Source organism: Hipposideros armiger, unplaced genomic scaffold (genome assembly GCF_001890085.2).
Source record: "Hipposideros armiger isolate ML-2016 unplaced genomic scaffold, ASM189008v1 scaffold_258, whole genome shotgun sequence".
In the NCBI taxonomy this organism is placed as follows: Eukaryota; Metazoa; Chordata; class Mammalia; order Chiroptera; family Hipposideridae; genus Hipposideros; species Hipposideros armiger.
The window spans coordinates 1,130,251-1,154,025 of record NW_017731608.1 but is presented as its reverse complement, the minus strand read 5'-3'; the positions used below and the strand labels follow the sequence as shown (position 1 = coordinate 1,154,025).

The following is a 23,775-nucleotide window of genomic DNA, read 5'->3' as shown; positions in this document are numbered from 1 at the left end:
CTGAATAGTGATAGTCTTTTTTTTTTTTTTTTTAAGATTTACTGGGGAGTTGGGGAGGGGAACAGTGTTGGGAAATTGTGGGAGGAGAACATTGTGTTTTTCCAGGACCCATCAGCTTCAAGTTAAGTTGTCCTTCAATCTTAGTTGTGGAGGGTGCAAGCTCAGCTCCAATTCCAGTTGCCACTTTCAATCTAGTTGTGGGGGAGCGTAGCCCACCATACTATGTGAAAGCTGGACAGGCAACCTTGCTGCTAAGAGCACACACTCTCACCAGCTCAGTGGCAGCTCAGCTCAGGTGCAGCTCACTGGCCCATGTGGGAATCGAACCGGCAACCCTGTTACTCAGAGCTTGCACTCTTAACCAACTGAGCCACTCAGCCGGCCCCCAGCATAGTGGTAGTCTTGATTCCTGCATCCTGAGACTCAATGGCTAAACCTAGGATTTTCCCTGTACTTTCCGGTGACTCATCAGTAACCGGGTGAGCCCTCAACTGAATTTCTTCTGATGATAGATTATCCATGATGAATTAAAACTCTTGGTAGGCACAGAAACTGAAATATGGATGTTCAAGCAGTTTCAGTCACTCCTCTCCAGCCACAGCATAAAGTCTTTTTAAGATTTTATTGGGGAATTGGGGGAGGGGAACAGAAAAGTTGCTGTCCTTTTGTTCTTCAGTCTAGTTGTGGAGGATGTCACTTCACTGGCCCATGTTAGTATTGTGATCATTGCGCTCTTCCTGGGTGAGGCAGATTGGTCGCCGGCCACTGGACGGCTGCTCACAGTGGCTCTTGGCAGCTCATGCCGGCTGCCGGCTGCTCACAGTAGACTTACGGCAGCCCACTGGAGCCTCACTGCAGCCTATGCTATCGCTGGCGATTCACGGCACCCCAGCTCCAGGTCAAGCTGTTGTTCACCATCTTAGCTGTAGAGGGCGGAGCGTCACTGGCTCTCATGTGAGATCCAAACCGGGGCCCTGCTGCTCAAAGCTGGCATCCCAAGCCAGCTCTTAACCAATGCGCCACTCGGCCGGCCCTTTCCCTTTAATCTTAAAGGTCAGGTGAGCCACATTAAAACATACTTTTCTATTAAAATAAAAGATTTTAAAGGGCATTCTTGGAGATCATCTAGTTTAGTTTCATGTTAAGATATCTGTATTTAAACTATTTACAGAACCAGGTGTCTTGTTAAATGTCACTTTCTAGGGAGAATATTTTCACAGTCTTCTTCTTTAGTCTATTGGAGTATGTCAGTAGCTATTACTGAAAAATTTTGTTGCACTTATGCATGTGAGATAAATTTGTACACATCAGATAATAGACAAATAATATATATGGGTCCTACCAAGAATTTCAGTGTTCTTTCATAACTAAATTCCTCTTGCTCCAGAATTTGTTGTTCAGAAATGTTAGCAGTGAATCAGAAGCTAAATTTGGCCAGTTGGGACCTTAAAAATATAATAAGTGACAGATATGTAAAGTTAAATGTGTTACCTTTTTAAAAGAAGTCAGAATGCAACTGTTTTCCCCTTGGAAAACTAAAGCAAAGAGATATAAGTTGCCTGGAGTTACAATGCAATAGTTTCAAAGTCAGGAATGAAACATATAACTGCCAGGATTAGTGATATCTCAAGTTGACTGGACAACTTTAGTTATAAGAACTATAAAAGTTTATTAAAAGCAGATTTCACTCATCTAAATATTTATAAACTGACTTGTTTATATTTTTAAGCTTTTATATGTATATGTATATGTATTTGTGATACTGCGTGAGTGTTGGTCCTTTGTAGACTTGAATTATTCCTAGTCTGATTACCTAGAAAGTTATTTTTTAAATGATAATATTATTTTAGACCCTATATAAATAATATTCTTGGAAGAATGATATCTAAACATAGATGTGATTATGAGTTCCTTTTTATTTTGTGCCTTAAAAAAGCTCAACCTATATAACTCTGTTAATATATAGGTATGAAACTGTGTTTGAGTGAATGAAGCAAACACTTTAGCCAAGCATGTTGCATGTTGACAATTTTTTCCCCCAATTTTTTTACTTCTAGTGAATTTGGTTCCAAAATCATCTTGCTTAAGCCAATTATCAAAGTGTTGCCAAAACTCTTTGAGTCTCGAGAGAAGGCTGTTCGAGATGAAGCCAAACTAATTGCTGTGGAGATTTACAGATGGATTCGGGATGCCCTGAGACCCCCATTACAAAATATAAACTCTGTTCAGGTGAGGCAAAAAGTTTTGGGTTGTCTTTGGAAAAGATTAATATGAAGATATTTCCTTCCTTTTATTGTTGTTGATATTTTGTCCTTACAAATAATTATTTTTCATTCTTAATTTTAAAATCAGTTGATTTTTCTGAACATAGCCAACTGTCTCTGCTGTTACTTTGTTCTCTCATGTTAAATACCACACACTCGGTGATTCCAGTATGTTAATGTTTAACCTATAGCATTTTATTTTTTTTAATTTTTTTTTTTTAGCTGAGCCATCCTGCCACCTGTTGGCAGCTCAGCAGCTGCTCAGCTCGGGCCAGGACTCGAACCACTGTTGCTCAGAGCTCACACTCTTGAGCGAGCTCTTAACCAACTGAGCCACTCGGCCATCCCTTAATCTATAGCATTTTAAAAGATCCCTGTATAATGCCCTTGGTGACAGGACTTAAAATGTATTTTGTCCAAACAGATATTATCTTTATTTTTATTACAATTGGTTTTGGAGACTTTATCTGATACAAATATATCTGAATTCATGAACTAATGAGAGTGTCGCAAAAAAATGGACTTTATTCTTTTTTTCTATGTGCTTAGTCATACATCTTCAATGTAGTAAATTTGTCAGTTTGACTTATGCTGCAAAATGTATGCCATTTAAATTTATCCTGTTTGTCTTTTTAGAGTCACATAAATAAGAAATTAAATTCTGATGTATTATTAAATATAAATGTTAAGTGTGTTCTCTAATGGTGGAGATGTAAATATGTTTCTAAAATATTTTATGATATTTGCAGTTGAAAGAACTAGAAGAGGAATGGGTCAAACTGCCAACAGGTGTTCCTAAACCAACTCGATTTCTGCGTTCCCAGCAGGAACTAGAAGCGAAATTGGAACAGCAACAGTCAGCTGGTGGAGATGCTGAGGGAGGTAAGCCAATTTTAAACACTGGTTTCTATAAAAATTAGCAAGATCCTACGTTCACTAGGCACATTTTGTAAGACTGCCATTTAATAAACTAAGTTGTATATGGCACTAATAATGCTGATCCTTTCTGTGTCAAGATTCCACTAGGGGTTTGAAAGGACTGATAGTAAAACCATCCATTTATTTATTTTTTTCCTGGAAGGTGGTGACGATGGTGATGAGGTGCCACAGATAGATGCTTATGAGCTTTTGGAAGCAGTAGAAATTCTTTCTAAACTTCCCAAAGACTTTTATGACAAAATTGTAAGTACTAGTAAACTTCTTTCATTTATTTCATTTTAAATAATTACTTGAGTATAATTAGAGAATGCTCTGCTGAGCTATTTCCTGGTGTTCCCCTTCCACCCGTATCTTCCCTAGTAGACTGAATCAGTTGCTTCTTCTTTGTTCTCATACTACTTTGTATATATACCTACTATTGTACTTTTTTTTTACATGTCTTGCCAAAAACTTGAACATTATTCCTTTTTTTGCCTTAAATGAGGTAAATGTTTAGTTTTTGCAAATGTTAACATAGAAAGTCCAGGACTAATGATAGCTCCTCAGTCACTGGGCTCCAGAGTTCTTCTACACTGTTGCTCTTCATTTCTCAACACATAGCTTCCATGCAGGGGCTAGTGTCACATCATGATTCAAGATAGTTGCTCCAGCTCCAGCCATCATGTCTGCATTCTTATGTTTGAGGCAAAATTTCTGTTTGCTGGCTGGATAACTTTGGGAAAGTTGTTTGACTTCTCTGTATTAGTCAGGGTTCTTAGTTGCATGCAACAGAAACTGACCCCTGGGTTCCATGGAGGGGTAGCAACTCGATAGGTGCCAGAGACACACGGAGGCTTCAGGGCAAGGGCTAGAGGGACAGCTGCCACCATCCCTGTGTGGAGCCCGCCCCATATGTAGCCTACAGGTGGCGCCATCTTTCGCCATCTTTCCCATTGAACATTATCCTTTTTTTTTTTTTTTTTTTTAAGATTTTTATTGGGGAATTGGGGGGATGGGAACAGTGCTGGTGAATTGGGGAAAGGGGAACAGACAAGTTGCTGTCGTTTTGTTCTTCAGTCTAGTTGTGGAGGACGTTGCTTCACTGGCCCAAGTTGGCACCATCATTGCGCTCTTCTCTGGCGAGGCAGATCAGTCGCCGGCTTCTGGACGGCCGCTCACTGCGGCTGCTGGCCGCTCACGCTGGCTGCTGGCCACACACGGTAGCCCATGGCAATCCATTGCCACAGGGACTGCAGCCCACGCCGTCGCCGGCGACTCATGGCAGCCCAGCTCCAGGTGGAGCTGTTGTTCAGCATCTTAGCTGTGGAGGGCAGTGTCACTGGCCCTCATATGTGGGATCCGAACCGGGGCCCTCTGGCATCCCAAGCGAGTTCTTAACCATCGCGCCACTCGGCCGGCCCCCCATTGAACATTATCCTTAATTTCTCTCTTTTCCTCATTGTCTCTCTGGTTTTACCTTTAAGTACCTCTCAAATTCACCCCTTTTTATCCATCCCACTGCCACTACTTTTCAGCAGGGTTTCTTTTTTTAAAGATTTTATTGGGGACTAGGGAGAGGGGAACAGTGTTGAGGAATTGGGAAAGGGGAACAGACAAGTTGCTGTCTTTTTTTTTTTGTTCTTTAATCTAGTTGTGGAGGACATCGCTTCACTGGCCCATGTTGGTATTATCATTGTGCTTTTCCCAGGTGAGGCAGATGGGTCACTGGCCACTGGACGGCCGCTCACGGCAGCTCTTGGCAGCTCATGCTGGCCGCTCACGGTAGCTTACGGGAGCCCACTGCAGCCTATGCCGTCTCCAGTGACTCACGGCAGCCTAGCTCTAGGTGGAGCTGTTGTTCACCATCTTAGCTGTAGAGGGCGCAGCATCACTGGCCCTAATGTGGGATCCGAACTGGGTTCCTGCTTCTCAGAGCTGGCGTTCCAAGCCAGCTCTTAACCAACGCGCCACTTGGCCGGTCCTCCCTAGGGTTTCTTGACCTTGGCACTGTCGACATTTTTTTCCCAGATAATTCTTTGTTTGGGGAGACTGTCCTGTGCATTGTAGGATGTTTAGCAGCATCTCTGGCCCTTACCCACCAGATATCAGTAATAACATTCCCCAAGTCATGATAATCAAAAATGTCTCCAGACATTGCTAACTGTACCCCAAGAGACAAAATTACCCCCAATTGAGAAACAGTCTTAGCCCAACCACCATCGTTGCTTGTCTTCCATGCTGCAGCATTCTGTTTACAAGACCCCCTGCCTCTGCTCTTGCCCCCTTCTCCTTCCCATCATATTTCACAATGCATTTAGAGGTGTCATTGTTGAAAATACAAATCTTCTCTGATTACCTTGCTAAAACCCTTCAGGGGCTTCCATGGGTTTTAAGAGATGATGTCTGAAATCATCCTGTGGCTCTTGAGGCCCATGCTTGCATTTCAGCCACATCTCTAATTGTTCTCACTCTCTACGCTCCAGTCATACTGCATTTCTCCCAGTATCAAATGTGCCACACTTCCCTCCCTTTCCACCCCCAAACTCTGGGCCTTAATATTGCTGTTATTTCTGCCTATAATGTTCTTCTCCTCCCCATTCACCTCATAGTACCTCTTTATCTTCTAGATCTCACTTTAAGCATCACTTTTAGGGAGATCCTACCTGTCAGCCTAAACTAGGTTAAGTCCTCTTGTTGTGTTATCAAAGCAGCTCGCACTTACTTCTCCTTTCTTAGTGGTCATGACTTGGTAGCTTTTTATTGAAGATCTTCCTAGCTCTGTTATCAGCTCTTTGAGTATCCTCTAAACTTCTGATTAACAAATATTTGATAAATTTAATTGAATGTAATGTCCTCTAGGATGACTAGTTTGCCATTTCTTTGTATCCCCAGTTCTTTCAAAGAGTGCATATTCAAATTACTGAATGATTGCTTGATCTCTAGTAGAACATATTCTACTTCATGGCCATAAAACAAAAGAATGATCATTTTACCCCCAATCTCGAAAACTAATCTTCAAGATTAGAACAGTTTTGGTTGTTGGTTATGTGATTGTTCTTTTCTGGTCTTTTTAATGTTGTCAGTATGGAAATTCCTTTCCCCTGTAGTTGTGCCACTGTTAGATATGCTAGAAATGCTTTCTATCAATGTTTTCTGTTTAATACTTGCTTACTAATATTAGCCTAGAAAATGAGAAGGATCAAATATATGGTGATAGAAAGAGAACTGACTGGGTGGTGAACACACAATGTGATATATAGATGATGCATTACAGAACTGTACACCTGAAATCTATGTAATTTACTAACAATTGTCACCCCAATAAACTTAAAAAAAAAAAGATGAGAAGGAAAAATCCCTGGCATCTCATTCTATTTACTTATTATAGAACTTGAGGGCTATGAAATGTTATAAAAATACTTTTTATATATGAACGAAATTTTATATATATGAACAAAACATTCTGATTGGCTGCACAGTTTTGCAATTTTGTTTTTTAACCAGCGTTAGAAAAAGTTTCTGAAAACAAAAAGTATTTATCTTCGAATTTGTAGCATGCAAGAAATACTTTTATTTTGCTCTCTTATTTTCTGTCCTACCAGTGACTCATATTGTGTCTTGCAGGAGGCAAAAAAATGGCAAGAGAGAAAAGAAGCACTGGAGGCTGTAGAAGTACTAGTGAAAAACCCCAAATTGGAAGCAGGCGATTATGCAGATTTAGTAAAAGCATTAAAGAAGGTAAATGTGAGGAGTTTCAATGTTGGTATCCCAGCAACAGTCCAGGCGGTTGAATTTCTCTTTATCAGTCATCCTTTTTATCACAAGTACTTTGCCATTTAGGGAACACTTGATGGTTTTTAAAGGATTGTTTAAAATAATTGTCCCAGGTTAGTTTGGAGGGATTGGTTTATAATCTTTGTTTATTATCATTTTGACTTTAAGTATACTATTTGATAACATATACAAACCTCAAGGAAAAGAGGGTCTTGCTGATCTAGACCCAACTGTTCCAGTTTTATAATTCTGTAGGATGAACTATTTACATTGGCTTCATTTAATAGATATTAAATATGAAGACTTTTTTTGTTAAATAGCAAATGATGCCACACTTAAAGTATGTGGGACATGTGTGAATTTTAAAGCAGGCAAGCACTAAATAAGAAAGAAATATTTTTAGAAAATATTCCTTAGGTATTGCTTAAGTCTAACCAAATTGAGTGCTGCTGGCAGATATTTTTGTATATGGGGGATTTTCATAAAATCTGAAAGTATAGATCAAACACTGTGGATATAGTCATAGAACTTAAGAACAAACTGAAGACATCATCTTGAATACGCTGGGTTGAAAACTTTTTTTGCTTCCTCAGTCTGAAATTATACAGAGGATTAAAATGGTGGGGAGAGGAGATTAATCTTTAATTATATACACAAGTAAGTACAGTAATTCTCATTATTCCTGGTAATTATGTCTATAAAGTCATAGCATTAGCAAATACTGAACCATTGTTCCTAGGGGAAATAGAGGGTTAGGGTCCTGCAACCTTCTGGTCATAACATTTTCATCAACTGATACATAAAACAATGCATAACCTTGTTTTATTCTGTTTGAGGACATCTTATTTAATATATATTATTGATTCATTAACATTGAACTCACAGCCAACAGCACTATAACTTGTGCCTAAAAAGAATTTATCTAACAGAAATTAATTTATAATTTCTGTGTAAGACATCACAGCCTTCTTGCGCTGGACAGAACTTCAGCACTACACTTGGGGGTCATTTTAGACAGGGAAAGCACCAACAGAAAGGATCAAAATGCAAAAAAAAAAAAGCCAACATGGCGTTAACTAGACCATGAAAAAGATACTTGTTTACTGTATGAGAGCTGAAAGAAGAGGCAGAATGTTGCTTTGTTCAGTCTCAGCTGGAAATATGCACATCAGGCAACTCAGATTTTTCACAGCTCTGTGCTTGTCTGAATTACCAGGAGAGTGCTGTGAATATTGATTTTGGGATGATAAATAAATTTTAACAAGTAGGTGAATTTGCAAATATGAAGTCCATGAATAATGAGGGTGGACTGTTTTCTCATAGTCAGTCTTCATATGCTTTCCTCTTAAGTGGGATCTGGAGGCAAGGGTATGACTTGTCAAAAATCTTTTAGTCATCAGTCTTCCATCTTGAAGAGCCACAGGGTCAGTCAAGATTCATTAAAAGGGAATTGCCCTGAGGGAAAAGATTCCACCCATCTGGAGCCTGGGAGGAGAGAGGGAAGGGGTAGAAGGCACTGAGAGGGGAAGTGAGATTCCAGTGGCTTTGAAGAGACTTTCAGATTCTCTGTAAATTCTAACATATAATTTTTTATCAGGAATCTTACTGCCCTGTCACTGAATTATAAATGCTTCAATTAAAAGCTTTTATTTTTTCTTATCTGACAATAAGGAATATTAATTGACGTTCTCTACATGTGTTTTCTTAGAATATTAGTTTTTCAAAGAAAGACTAGTCTGTGATTTCCACTGGCATTGTAATATAAACAACATAATCTCTTGCTGTATTCTTTTTTTTTTTTAAGCTGAGCCATCCCTGCTACCTTCTGGGAGCTCAGTGGCAGTTCAGCTCGGGCCGGGCATAGAACCGCTGTTGCTCAGAGCTCAAACTGTTGAGCAAGCTCCTTAACCAACTGAGCCACTCGGCCGGCCCTCTCTTGCTGTATTCTGTAGAGAGAGGGTCGTGGGCTTTATATTTGGGTAAGACATAGATTTCTGTGAGATCTAGGATAGCAGGAGAAATTTTTTTCCTCTTCACATGGTGAAATGGGGGCAGTCAGAGGCTGCAAACAAGTAAGGAGAAACTTAATTTTGTGGCTAAAATATTTAAAACAATGAAAAGTTAACCTTAGTTGTATAAAGTAATCTGCACATGACATTTAAAAAATACTTTATATGTGATTTTACTTAAGTGTAAATACAAACTTCATATACATAATATGATGACTTAACAGAGACATTAAAAATGGTGAAATGGAAGAGATTGATATTGAAGAATATGATACAGACGGATCCCTCTTCCGTCCATAAATAGTCTCTCCTCTCTGTTGTCTGTATCAAGTAATGCCACAAATTCCCCAATTTCTTTCCTTAACACAAGTAGTAAAGAGCTATTTGTTGTGAAATTCTTTATGGTATTCCTGAAATCATTTATTAAACTGTCTTCTTTTGAGTTATCGCCTGACTTAGCATATTTAGTGGGCTTTCCTGTTCTCACAGGTTATAGTTCTTTCATTTATATGATGCCTTCCCTCTTCCCCTTCCCTTCTACTCTCCAGGGAGTTTCTTTGACTTCGCCAATTACCTATAGATGTTTATTAATATATGCATATTTTTCATCTTTAAGATTTGGGTTTTCAAGGTGTTTTTTTATATAATCTCCAGACTTTCTGTGTGGTATTAACCTTTTTTACATTTCGTCTTTGTACATTTCCTCCATTAATTATTGTTTATATTTATCGTAGTTGTCTAAACACAATAATAATGATGGGTTTCATTAGTTTCTCCCTCTGTCAAGAGTGTTTTTGCTTTGATTACTATTAACTAGTGGCTTCTATTCTAGTTAAAGATAAATACTAATTGATAATTACTTAAAATTACATTGTAAGCCTAGATTTTTGGGAGATGTGACAGCACTTTTAATTATAGATCATTTCCCATATTTAGATTAAATTAACGTGAGCTAAAGCTTCCTTTCCCTATAGAATAGAGTCACTGAGTTTTTCTCAACTCTGGAATGGAGTGCCCCTACATATACTAGGTTTCTTTAAAATAAACACTTTTCCACACTTCCATTTCTCAGTTGAGAACAGCTTTTTTTGTCAAACCGTGGTGTGTGACAATGAGTTTTGATAAGCAGATATTGTACGAGGTGCCTGGTCCATCACTAACCTATAAGTTCATAAAATCCTTTATCACCTTGAACTATAATAGGTTCACAGGGCCCTTTTCAAAGCTTTACATTAGCATTATCAGTGTCTAGGGTTCAGCTCCCACTAGTTACTACTCTAATGGTGGGAAGGGAGAGGTATTCTCTTAAGAATGGGATTGAATGGTGGCCTTTGGTGCAAATATAACAGAATCACCTTTGGAACTGTGTTAAAACACTGATATCCAAATCCCATCCCAGATTCATTGAACTAGGATTTCTTGGAATGGGATCTATCATGTTTTTGATCACCAAACCTAGATATACATTTAAATGTTAAATTATAAATCCATCATCTAAATAATACAAGAGACGTTTTGGTAAGGAAAAATAATCCAAACATTTACAAGTGCCAGTAGTGAGTTCGATACAGAACTGAATGGAATTTTTCTCTATAGGTTTATAGTAATTAATTAGAGAGTTAACAAAATGTTTATTAGGACCCTGATCTCATCTTCTCATAAGGTAAATGAAATTTGCCATAAATGAGTTTAGAGGGAGAATATGCTTTAGTAAAGAGAGCAAAAGCTTTGGTTCAAAACAGACCTAGGTTTGAACCACAGCACTATAGTTGCTAGCTCTGTGACCTTGAGCAAATTAATTTGTATTTAATTTTTGAAATCTGCAAAATTGAGAGAATAACAGGACCTACTTCATAGGGTTTAGGTGAATATCAAATGAAATAGCATTATAAAGCACCTATAAAATTATGTCATCTAATTTTTTTTTAATAAGTGTTAGTCTCTTATCCTTACTCTTCAGCTCTTGGGAGTACATGTTTCTGCCTTGCATGCTATGTGTTAAGGGTTGTTTAATTCAGGGACTCTAGAATGAAGCATTCTGCTTAGAGATTACCAGATTTTAGGGACTAGATACAATCCAACGTAAAATGGAAGCATTACTTCTTCTGGGAAGAGAGTGAAAAACAAGGGTTTGGTGCAATTAAAAGTAAAGCAGCTTTAGTAAAGGGATTAGGAAGTACAAATTAGTAGTCACAAGATAGCCACGGGGATATGAAATACAGTTTGGGGAATAGAACCAATAATGTTGTAAAGATGTTGTAGGGGGTCAGATGGGCACTTGTCTTATTAGGGAGACCACTTCATGGACTATGTAGATGTCTGACCACTACGCTGTACACCTGAAGGTGAATAATATTGAGTGTCAACCATAAATATATATATTGATGTGGAGTACAGAATAGGGAATAGAGTCAATGGAATTGTAACAGCTATGTACCATATCAGAGGGGTAGTAGATTGGGGAAAGGGGTTATCACTTTGTGAGAGGTGTAAATGTCTAACTAGTACATTGTTTTGTACACCTGAAACTAATTAAAAAAAAAAAAAAAGAAAAGCAGCTTTTTAACACCCGGTGACTTGGGCTATATACCACAGTAAAATCTTAGCAGGAAGGAACCCAGGCATAGTCACTGTCTTGCTAAATTGACACCTGATACACCTACCACCTGTGAGTTTTTATAAGTGTAGGCTGTGTGGGGTGTGGTATAGGAGGGTGGTAGTATAGACAGTGCTGGAGGAGACTCTGCTAAGAGGCTCTAAATGTAAACTTGATGATCATTTGGTAACTAAAATGGCAGCTCAAGCCCAGAAGCTCCCTCAGAGGAATGGTTGCAGTGGCATTTGCAATTTAGCATCCCCATGAACTTCTTGAAGGTACCTGCAGCAGTTCTGCTGGTGCTCCTTGGGTGTAAATGTTAGAGCTGCTGCCCTGTGGTGTCTTCCAGAGATACACTCTCTTTTGGCTTCCCCTGCCCCGCAGCATCTGCAGATCAGCAGGCCTCCAGCTTCTCTGCTGTTATCGAGTCACCTCCTCTACAGTGTGCAGCACTGACAGCCCAGACTCCCACTAATGGAGAGTTAGCGATGTGAAGTTGTGGTTTTTATGTACATATTATTAGTAGAACTTTAAGATAGGAGATTAAACACACTGAAGGGAATCTCCCAAATTTGATATTGTTAAAGAAGAATCTTTCCTGTTTTGTAGGAAACATAATTGGCTACCATAATAGCTTTCAGTGCTCTTTTAAGAGTAAATTTTGAGTTCCCTTCTACAGGGCTGTGACTATTTTGTTTTCCGTGTTTTCCCTTTTTGTAGGTAATTGGAAAGGACACCAATGTCATGTTGGTGGCTTTGGCAGCAAAATGTCTTACTGGCCTGGCTGTTGGGCTAAGGAAGAAATTTGGACAATATGCAGGACATGTAAGTAACACTCCTTTTTAAGTACAATTCAACAATATTACCAAAAATGTCAGACTAGTTTGCTCTGTTCTTTAAAACATCTCTTTGGCATAGATATTTACATATTGGGCAAAGCATAAATTTCTCACTAAGTTTTATTAATATTGAGCATAACTCTACATCATTTCAATAAAGATATCAGTTATAACAAAATTCATTAGATTTTTATAGAAAAATCAGGTACTTGGCCTAAAGTACTTGGTTGAGTTGATTTGCTTATTACTTATTAATATCTTGCATTGTTCTCACAACATTATGTACAGTATAACAGAATGAAATAAAACTTATGATGAACAGGACAGAGTAAAAATGAGAGTAGGAAAAGCAATAAAAAACCAGAAGTGAATTGGGCCTGCCGAAGGGCACATTGGTTAGGAGTTGGCTTGGGACGCCAGCTCTGAGCAGCAGGGCCCCAGTTCAGATCCCACATGAGGGTCAGTGACACTGCACCCTCTACAGCTAAGATGGTGAACAACAGCTCCACCTGGAGCTGGGCTGCCCTGAGTCACCGGCGACGGTATAGGCTGCAGTGGGGCTGTCCGGCAGTGGGCGTGAGTTTTTGTGAGCTGCCGTGAGCAGCAGTCCAATGGCCAGCGAGCGACTGCCTCACCCGGGGAAGAGCGCAATGATAATACCAACATGGGCCAGTGAAGCGACATCCTCCTCAACTAGACTGAAGAACAAAAGGACAGCATCTTGTCTGTTCCCCTTCCCCAATTCCCCAATAAAATCTTTAAAAAAGAAACAAAAAACAAGTGAATTAATATATAAAATATATTTATAGTGTTTTTCTATTTTAAAAAAAATAAGAATTTACTCATATACTTGAGACATTGTATATAGGTTACACTGTTGGTGACATATCAGTTTAGTTTATTCTAAGAAAATCGGACTGGAGACATTTGTTGAATATACTATTTTCTTTGTGTACATTAGGAAGCAATCAAGTTTGGTAACAGTTTTAATCAATTGAGATGTTTAACCATGTGTGGCATCTGTCACTTGGCCTCTAATTCTAGTCTGAACTACTTAGAATGCTTCAGCATCCTGAAAATTGACTGTACTGAGCTTTAGGGTTTAACTTGCTAGCCACTTGATCATTTGATTCCCTGGATTGACTTCAGAGTCTCCTAATAGTCCATAGTCATATGTCAGTTTTATAATGTGAAGCTCATACCTAACCTCACTTAGTTATGATATTTGGAGCTTGCTTACTCATTGCATTAAAAATAATTTCAGAGAACTTGATTGAAAAAAAGAAGACAGTACCAAATAAAAATAAATCATAACTATCTTGTCCAGGGAAATAAAAATAAGAGTCTATAAAAGCCTTAGACATATTGGAGTAAAATTATAATTAATATTTTTATAGCAATCAGTAATATCCATTATATAATATGTATGTGAGCTATTATGTATTAGCTTTTGATCAGTTTTATGTCAGTTATTAGAATATTTTATACTTTTGTATTAGGAATAACTATTAAAGCTAAAAAACAATTTTTAAAATACATTTTAATTTACTACATTATAGTTGGATGATTACCTGCCTCTAATTTGAGTTCTGATTTTGGCTTTGTCATATTTTGTGCAGCTTAAAGAATATCTCCAGTGTGTTGTAGTTGAGGGATTTCCACCCCTTCCCCCTTAACATTATTTGATAACAAGCATGCATGTTAGTGGTTCAGCTTTGTTTTCTTTAGCTATTTATGAACTGTCTTTTTAGTAATATATATAAAAGTGAATATTAGCTTTATAGCCATTAAAATATTTTGATCTTCAAGTTTATAGCTAACTCCTAGTATTAAAAAAGCTTTTATATTTCTTCATGGAAACCATACTCTTTCTAATCTGTATCATTTCTGTGAAATCTTGAAAAAAAAGGTTTTTTGGGGTGCCATTGAGCTTTGCCTTTATCTTTTGGACCTTAAAAACCAGCTTTAATTCGCCTGCTAGCACAGTGCCTACCACTCAGTAGATGTATTAGGCATTCAATAAATATTTAATTAATTATTGGTAATTTGTAAGATAAAATAAAAATTATAAAAATTACAACTTTACAAATCTAAACTGAGTACTTGAATAAGGCAATATAATTCTGATCAAAATTGCTGTAATTTGTGGTACTATTTCTTTTTTCTTTTGTGAACAGGAGACATCCCAGTCCAGTGTGGTATATCAAATTTTGGGGGAGTGGGGGACGGGGCAGGGAGAATAACATACTGCACGTGTAAATCCACCTAGCTGAGATTCATTTTTGTCTAATAAGAGATGTTAGTGATAGAAATGGCTTTATGGTTGCATATGAGGTACACATGCAGAAAAAAGGTTGAGAAGCACTGCTACAGTGGTACAGAATGGGAACCCTTAATTGTTCTAGCATAAGAGTCTTGGTCCCTTCCACAAAGGAAATGACTTTTTATCCAACTTAGATGTTCACTTTTTGTTTGTTTTGGTAGAGCCAAAAACATTGTTTTAATAATAGCTTTATTGAGATATAACTTACATACTCTTAAAATGTGTAATTCACTCTTTTAAAGTAAATAATTCAGTGGTTTTAGTATATTCACAAGGTTGTGTAACCATCACCACTATGTAATTCTAGAACATTTTCATCACCCCAAAACAAACCCTGTGCCCATTAGCAGTCGCTCCTCATTCTCCCCTCCTCTCTGACCCTGGTAACCATTCATCTACTTTCTGTCTGTACGGATTTGACATTTCATATAAATGGAATCATACATATGTGGTCCTTTGTGACTGGCTTCTTACACTTAGCGTCATGTTTCCACAGTTCATCCATGTTGTAGAGTGTATCAGTACTTCATTCCTTTCTGTTGCCAAGTAATGCTCCTGCTGTTCATTTTTATAGGTTGTGCCAACCATTTTGGAGAAGTTCAAAGAGAAGAAGCCTCAAGTAGTACAAGCTTTGCAGGAGGCAATGGATGCAATATTCCTTACTGTAAGTGGACATCATGAGTCAGTGCTTTTGTTGAAAGGAGGTTTTGTCAACGTAATGTTTTGATTGTTTTTTTACATTTGAGAAGAGCTCACTGACCACATTTTCTTTCTAAAGACCACTCTACAGAACATCAGTGAGGATGTTTTAGCAGTAATGGATAACAAAAATCCAACCATCAAGCAGCAGACATCTCTCTTTATTGCAAGAAGCTTCCGCCACTGCACTGCCTCTACTCTGCCAAAGAGCTTGCTGAAGCCCTTTTGTGCTGCTCTGCTGAAGGTATAGACTCTCTTTGAAATTGGGGGAATATTTTATATCTCAGAAAGTTTTTTTTGTCCTACTAACTATGTACAGTGACTATTTGACTCTCAGACTGTAGATTATGGTCTTTTGAGGAGCAGACACCCTCTACAGCTTTGGAAACTGAATCAAAATTCTTGTATTGTTGTGTTTCTCATCTTGAAGCACAAGTTAACTGTATGATTCCACTAACTGCTAAACATTTTGTTTCTTTTTTGGCCCATTTACTAATGTTCAGCTGGATCTGGCCAAGCACAGGCATACAATTTGGAGTTTCTGAAGATCATTTGAGTGTGAGGCATTTTAGTTAGAGGGTAGGAGGAAAGGAGGCAGTTACATGCTGAATGGATTCTCAGAAGTTTCCTTAACCCAAAAAGAATTTGTGAAAGGGTAACTGTTAATTGGCAAAAGAAAAGGTACATTTAGCTTCAGTAAATTGTAAAAGGTAAATTCTTTATCCAACAACCATCAGTCTGAATTAAAATCAGTAATATCTAAAGTACCTTGTTTTAAGATCATTTGTTTACTTCCGGACTGTAGCACATCAATGATTCTGCTCCTGAAGTCAGAGATGCTGCATTTGAAGCATTGGGTACTGCTTTGAAGGTGGTTGGTGAGAAAGCAGTAAACCCATTCTTAGTTGATGTGGACAAACTCAAGCTTGATAAGGTAGGTTAGTAATGGACTGTCATGAAATTGGACAACAGTCCAATCTCTGTGCATTACGGTTTTATTTCAATTTTGTCTGTTCTATTTCATTAAGACAAAAATACTGATATCAACCCATGAAATTTATTTCATCACCAGTGGTAGTTTAAACCTAGAGTTTGAAAACATAGCCTTTGAAGATTTAAATTTCATCCCAAGCTGCAATGATCATATTAGGAGAAATAGCTTTCAAATCATACAAAAAAATAAAGTTAAGTGACTACAATCTATAGAGGAAGTGAAAACAATGTTTTAAAATAAATTTATTTCTAATATTTGGAAAATTAGCATGTCTTCTATCAAAAATGTGGTTATTGTAAGTTTATTATAATTGTAATTTGTGTAGAAATAAAATGTAAGCCTGGATAATTTATCTTTGTTGAAAATGAAACTTTTCTTTCTGAATTCTCATGTAGCTGTGGTTTAGATTACCTATTAAGTAATAATGTAGTGATTGTATTTCAAAATTGGATTTAATGCTATTTATCTCAATTTCATTCTCCAGATCAAAGAATGTTCAGAAAAAGTAGAGCTGGTACATGGTAAGAAAGCTGGACTGGCAGCTGAAAAGAAGGAATTCAAGCCTGTGCCCGGAAGGACTGCTGCTTCAGGGGCTGCAGGAGATAAAGACACAAAGGACACTTCAGCACCCAAACCAGGACCCTTAAAAAAGGCACCTGCTACTAAGGTTAATAGATGACTTGGAAAATATGGTTTAAAAGTTAGAATTTACACGACAGAGTCTCAGGTTCATGGCTGTCCTTCCAGTATGATTTCATTTGAGATGGGAACTCCATACCACATTCAAAATACAGCAGAGCATCTGCTCATGAAATCAGAGTATTCCAACAATACATTTGTTTATTTGAAACTTTAATAGAGATAAAAATGGTAATGGAAGTACAGGAGTGCATTTTAAGGGATCAGGAAGTATCATTAAATAATGAAATAAATTGTAGCAAGGCACTTAACGTTAATGACATCACCTTCATCGTTTTGCTAATAATGCTGCTGAATTGCATCACCGAGCCTCCATACCAGTCCAGGTCTTGTTAACTTTGTACAGTGTAGAAGAGGCAAAAACGCCCAAGGGTAAATACAGAATTCTTTTAGTGCATACCTGTCCTGTGCACTCTCTTAAGCATGAAGTTATCTACTACAGATGCAAAAAGTTTGATTCTCTTTCCCCACCCTGAAACCCAGTGTGGAATTAGGGGAAGAGAACTGATAATTTAATGAGCATCACTTTGTGGAACATTTTACCTACATAATGTCATGTAATCATCATAACAATCCTTGAGATAGTGTTTTCTGATCCCTGTTTTTCCAGAAAAGAAACCTGAGCTCAGCAAGGTTAAGTGTCCTGCACAGGCTCTTAGAATTTTACAGTTCAATCTGATATTTTTATCATTCCCTTGTTGGTTTACTCTGTCTCCCACACTGTATTATAAATTTTAAAGGATAGAGACCTTGTCACTGATTGATCCCTTGTGCATAGAGAGGCTCTGGCTTATAGCATGAACTTAGCATATTATTTGTTCAGTGACTGGAGGTCCAGAACTGGGACTCGAACCCAGGTGTCTCTAGCTACAGAGTCTGTATACCTTCTTTCATATTATGCCGTCTCATCAGCATTCTATTACAGGGTGTTGGCAGCTATTTTCTCCTTTATCAGCAGCTCCTACCTCTGGAAACTGACCTGAGCATAATATCTTGAGACCTTTTCTTTTTCTTTTAAAGATTGTATTGGGGAATTGGGGGAGGGAACAGCGTTGGGGAATAGGGGAAGGGGAACAGACAAGTTGCTGTTGTTTTGTTCATCAGTCTAGTTGTGGAGGATGTTGCTTCATTGGCCAAAGCTGGCACTATCATTGCACTTCCCTGGCGAGGCAGATCAGTCGGGCGAGGCAGATCAGTCGCCGGCTTCTGGACGGCCGCTCACTGCGGCTGCTGGCCGCTCACGCTGGCTGATGGCCACTCACGCTGGCTGATGGCTTCACACGGTAGCCCATGGCAGCCCACTGCAGCAGTGGCTGCAGCCTATGCCGTCACCGGCGACTCATGGCAGCCCAGCTCCAGGTCGAGCCGCTGGTTCAGCATCTTAGCTGTAGAGGGCAGTGTCACTGGCCCTCATACGTGGGATCCGAACCGGGGCCCTCTGGCGTCCCAAGCCAGCTCCCAACCAATGCGCCACCCGGCCGGCCCTTGATACCTTTTCTTATCTTGCTGAATGAATCCTTCCATGCTAGCTGGCTTTCTCTTATGAGGAAGTCCTTAAAAAAAAAAAATAGGTGGAGGAGAGGGGTTGCAACCTGCTTCATTTCCTCTTTTGAAAAGATAAGTAGGACATTGGGCTGACTGAGTGGCGCGTTGGTTAAGAATTGGCTTGGGACGCCAGAGGGCCCTGGTTCGGATCCCACATGAGGGCCAGTGACACTGCCCTCTACAGCTAAGATGCTGAACAACAGCTCAACCTGGAGCTGGGCTGCCGTGAGTCGCCGGCGACGGCGTAGGCTGCAGCCCCTGTGGCAGTGGGTTGCCATTGGCTACCGTGTGTAGCCAGCAGCCAGCGTGAGCGGCCATCCAGAAGCCGGTGACCGATCTGCCTCGCCCGGGAAGAACTCAATGATGGTGCCAACTTGGGCCAGTGAATCAACGTCCACCATAACTAGACTGAAGAACAAAAGGATAGCACCTTGTCTGTTCCCCTCCCCCAATTCCCCAATAAAAATCTTTAAAAAAAAAAAAAAGAAAAGATAAGTAGGACAGTATCAACCAGTAAACCTACTAAGCCAATAAACATATATGTCTGTTAAAACAAGAAGAAAAGTAGATTTATTAATTGAGGTACCTCTATATACAGAGAGTGCTGTTATAGGAAAGGATCCAGAAGAGGTGTTCTAGTTAATCAAAGGGTATAGAATTTTCCATTTTTAAAATAAGAAAACAATTAAATCTCTCATTATGGGGTTATTATTATGAACCAACAAAATCATACTAATGATATAAACTGGCATGTATTACAGGTTTCCATTTAATTAAAAACCAGCATCTTAGTTTTGCTAACTGCACCTTTAAAGCTTAGAATATGTTCAAAATAACATTGGTTTCAGAACAGGTATGGATGTTGAAGATTAATTTGGTCCTCTTGTCATTTTGTATTTTCTTTTTAGCTTTGGGGCATTGGTTCAAATATCCAAAACAGGTAGAGGGAATGATGTGAACAGTGATGTGTGTTGCCGTGTTAGTGTTACTGCCATCGGCTGTGTACCTTGTGATAAACTGTTATTTCTTGTGATCTTTCAAAACGGGTGAAATAAGTTTAAATCAAGATATTTAAATAGAATATTCACAGATAGAATCCAGTGGGTACAGTAAAAAGTATGACCAATTGAAGTGTATTCCAGGATTGCAAGGATGGTTCAATGTTAATAGGATTAGGAAATTTACTTTAAAAGGAATATAATAAATTCAACATATCTTCTTGATAAAAATTCTTAACCACATAGAAATGAATACTTTGATGTGACTAAATACAGAGAAATAGATCTACAGATAGCAGTAGACACAGCAAACCAAAAGTCAGCATTGTGCTTAATAATAATGAAATACTGGAAGTATTCCTATTAAAGTGAGAGGTAAAACAAAAAATGCCTGCTGGCACCATTATTGTTTAATAATGCTCTGTAATCAGACAAAAGAATAAAGTAAGAAGTGTTAATATGAGGAAGGAAGGGAAAGGCAAAATTACCATTTTTGTAGGTTATATGATCATATACTTGGTAAACCCAAGCAAGTCAACTGAAAAATTACTATAACAATAAAAAGATTCAGTGAGATGGCCAATCTTCAACATAACTGGAACACTCATTCTTCTGAAACTGGGGTACCTTGTGGTTAAGTAGTTAGTATATGTTATAACTTAGAAATGGTCCTTTACTATTATAGGAAAGATTTAGAGGCATCAAGTGTTAATTCTCAGATTAATCTGTAAATGTAATATAATTCCAGTCCATCATTTTTATTTCGTTTATCTCATTAGCTCATTGTGAGTTAGAGATTCTTAAGATGAGGTCTACAGATTCCCCCATAAATGGTCTTCAGAAGGTCTGTCTGCCTTTGAAACTGCTAATTATTGTGGGCACCAAAAATATGTTTTGTTGTTGTTGATTGATCCCTCATTTAAAAAATTTTTGACATACAACATTATATTAGCTTCATGTGTATAACTTAATGATTCAATATTTGTATATATTTCAAACTAATCACCACAGTCAATCTAGTTAACCTGTCACCATGCATAGTTACAGTGATCCCCCATTTTAATCAAATTTTCAAGAAGTCTCTGGGCCACAAAAATTTAAGAACCACTCTTCTAAATTTTTAAGTGGTATAATTTTTTTAAAATTGCTTTTAGGCTGGTGGGCCACCTAAGAAGGGGAAACCAACTGCACCAGGAGGCACAGGGAGTGCTGGAACCAAGAACAAGAAAGGATTGGAGAGCAAAGAAATAGTGGAGCCTGAGCTCTCGGTCAGTATTACGCAGTATGCCTCAAACTCATAAAACCTTGGAAAGTCATTATGAGAAGATTTGAGTTGTATCTTTGCTGAGTTCTACAACATACAGTTATTTGATACTTTTTAGCTTCTTGAAACTGTGCCTTAGATAAACCCCTTTATGGTAATAAAGTAGAAGCCTCAGATGCTATAGCATACCTATAAGAGTGTTCTTACAGTTTTTGCTGGGATATTTTTATATTCTTACCATCTGTTTCCTTAAGTAATTTTTAATTTTAATGTTTTCGTATCTTACAGATAGAAGTATGTGAAGAAAAAGCTTCAGCTGTCCTTCCCGCTACCTGTATACAGCTTCTAGACAGCAGTAACTGGAAGGAAAGGCTGGCCTGTATGGAGGAGTTCCAAAAGGTAGGCACATAAGGATGTGTTGAGTGTGAAAGAAAATTACATTATATGGAAGTGATGAAATTGACAGGTGAAGGACTTGTCCTGATTGCTTTATAACCAGTGAACATGTTTCAGGGCGTCAACTAAAGATGAAGTGGATATTTTTGTTGTTGGTTGTTGTGTTTTTTTTTTTTTAGCTGTGTAGTGTTTGTCTTCCTATGGTTTCTGTAAGCTCATAACTTAGTACTTACTCAAGAAAATTAGCTTCATTCTGAATTACAAGGTTTAGATGAATTTTAATATTATGGTATTTGTTCATTAACAAACAAACATTAGGCAAACAAACAGATCTCTCCACTTAAATCACCCCTCATCCATTTCTGTTTCTCTCTTTGTCGATTCGTGGAAGAGCAGACCTTATCACTTGGTATGAGAAGCTCCTCTCAAACATCTGTGATGCAGAAAAGGAGCATGGTAGTTCATTTTGGTATATACTCTGTGATTCTAATGAGGAGGAGTGTGGAGAAACTGGAAGAGCACTGGGACTTGAGGCAGGAACGCCTGGCTTCCAGTCCTGCATCTGCCATGTGTTGGGTTTAGACCTGAGCTTGTGCATCTTTGAAACTGAACACTTTAACCACTTCTAACCTACCCTACTTTGCTACATTTTTAGGAAAATCAAGTAAGCCAAAATATTAAGCAATTTCTGGCACACACTAGGCAAATGAAAACTGTTACTGTTACTTTCCTTGGAGCAAATTATTTGTGAATTACTAAAAATGTGAGGGGAAAAGTTTCGATTGTATTAATATTACAACCATACACCAGACATCTAACTTAAGAAATAAAGCATTATAACAGAAATTATATACGCTCCCTCTATAACACTCTTCATTTCTATTCCCCTCCCTCTCCAGAGGTAACCACTTACTTGACACTGTTCCCTTGGGGCTAATCATTACCCCTTAACTCTTATTCTCTGGTTTTACTTCAAGGCTGTTGAACTAATGGACCGAACTGAAATGCCATGCCAGGCATTAGTGAGGATGCTGGCCAAAAAACCTGGATGGAAAGAAACTAATTTTCAGGTATTTTTAAATTGAAGATGTACTATCTTTATTGAAGTCATTTCCATTACATCATTCTGTGGAGTAATAGAGAGGTATCATTTTGGTAATGATTTTTAGCTTTTTATTTTTTAATCACTCACCTAATTTGTCATCTCATTTTAAATGAATGAATATATATTGTTTGTGTAATTTATATACAGTAATACCTTGGTTTGTGAGCATAATTCGTTCTGGAAGCAAACTACTCATATTGCAAGACATCACTCATTTACCACATTAAAATGTACTTGGTTTGCAAGCATAATTCGTTCCGGAAACAAACTACTCATATTGCAAGACATCGCTCGTTTACCAAGTTAAAGTGTATTAGAAATGTTTTCTCGTCTTGCGGAACACTCGCAAACCATGTTACTCGCAATCCAAGGATTTACTGATATATGCATTTTCTCATTATTTAGGCCTAGCAGTCTTCTACTCTAATCTTTACATATTCAAAGGAGGGATAAACAATGAGAAAGCTTTCTTATTTGTTTGGGTAAAAAACAAATGCAGTCTTTAAATTGCCATTGAAAAATTACCACATAATCTATTTAACTAATTAACTGATAATAGAGATGAAATTTAATAGTACTGTTATTTAGTCTAAAAAGTTAGGTGTGAAGCAAAGTGATACAGGAAGGAAAACAAGAAAAGAGTTTCCTTCTTTTCTTTTAGATATGCATAGACCTCATACAAAATATTTTAAATGTATCGGGTCTATTCTTGGCATCTTGCTAGTAGTCTCTGTTTTGCTTCTTTTCTGCTGCCTCTTCTTTCTTCAGGATCCCCAGCTGCTTCACACACTGTTCCCTTAGCACGGTTACAGCATCTCATCCATACCATCCAGCTCCATAAAGCTTCCTATGCCAAAAGGTTCTCAAACTTCCCTTTTCCCCTCACACCATTTTTAAAACTCTTCTTTATGCAGCGTCTCAGATAAGTGAAAGAAGCACACCTGATCTGAGCCTAGTATTCCCGTGTGTTAGATCCATAACAACAAATAATTATATATATGAGGTGTGGTCACAAAATAACGGTGAATGTTTCGATTTAAAAAACTTATTACAGTAAAAGACACATTGCCATTAACTCCCCTCATAATATTCCCCCTCACTTCAAGCACCCATTGTTCTTGCCACTTTCTGAAGCAGTTCTGGAAGTCCTCTTTTGTGAGGATCTTTACTTCATTCTCTATCATGACAACGATCCATGTCACTCGTTGCTTCTGGTACAGCAACTTCTGTCGAATAAAAACATTATGGGGGGGCCGGCCGAGTGGCGCGATGGTTAAGAACTCGCTTGGGACGCCAGAGAGCCCCGGTTCGGATCCCACATATGAGGGCCAGTGACACTGCCCTCCACAGCT

The 23,775-nt window shown here is 38.2% G+C and overlaps 1 protein-coding gene and 1 pseudogene across 2 annotated transcripts in view; one reads left to right on the top strand and one right to left on the bottom strand.

Annotated features, from left to right (window-relative positions):
- LOC109390174 (synaptosomal-associated protein 23-like) overlaps positions 1 to 521 on the bottom strand; it is a 1,199-nt pseudogene extending 678 nt beyond the window's left edge.
- The window catches only part of CKAP5 (cytoskeleton associated protein 5), a 70,271-nt gene that overhangs the window by 5,907 nt on the left and 40,589 nt on the right, over positions 1 to 23,775 (top strand). For both annotated transcript variants that reach the window (XM_019656477.1, XM_019656475.1), the window contains exons 3-14: positions 2,058 to 2,229; positions 3,014 to 3,146; positions 3,346 to 3,446; positions 6,807 to 6,920; positions 12,282 to 12,386; positions 15,298 to 15,387; positions 15,502 to 15,666; positions 16,228 to 16,356; positions 16,901 to 17,083; positions 20,813 to 20,926; positions 21,211 to 21,321; positions 22,296 to 22,388. In XM_019656477.1, coding sequence (XP_019512022.1) covers positions 2,058 to 2,229; positions 3,014 to 3,146; positions 3,346 to 3,446; positions 6,807 to 6,920; positions 12,282 to 12,386; positions 15,298 to 15,387; positions 15,502 to 15,666; positions 16,228 to 16,356; positions 16,901 to 17,083; positions 20,813 to 20,926; positions 21,211 to 21,321; positions 22,296 to 22,388 — 1,510 coding nt within the window. The remainder of the gene's footprint in view (positions 1 to 2,057; positions 2,230 to 3,013; positions 3,147 to 3,345; positions 3,447 to 6,806; positions 6,921 to 12,281; positions 12,387 to 15,297; positions 15,388 to 15,501; positions 15,667 to 16,227; positions 16,357 to 16,900; positions 17,084 to 20,812; positions 20,927 to 21,210; positions 21,322 to 22,295; positions 22,389 to 23,775) is intronic.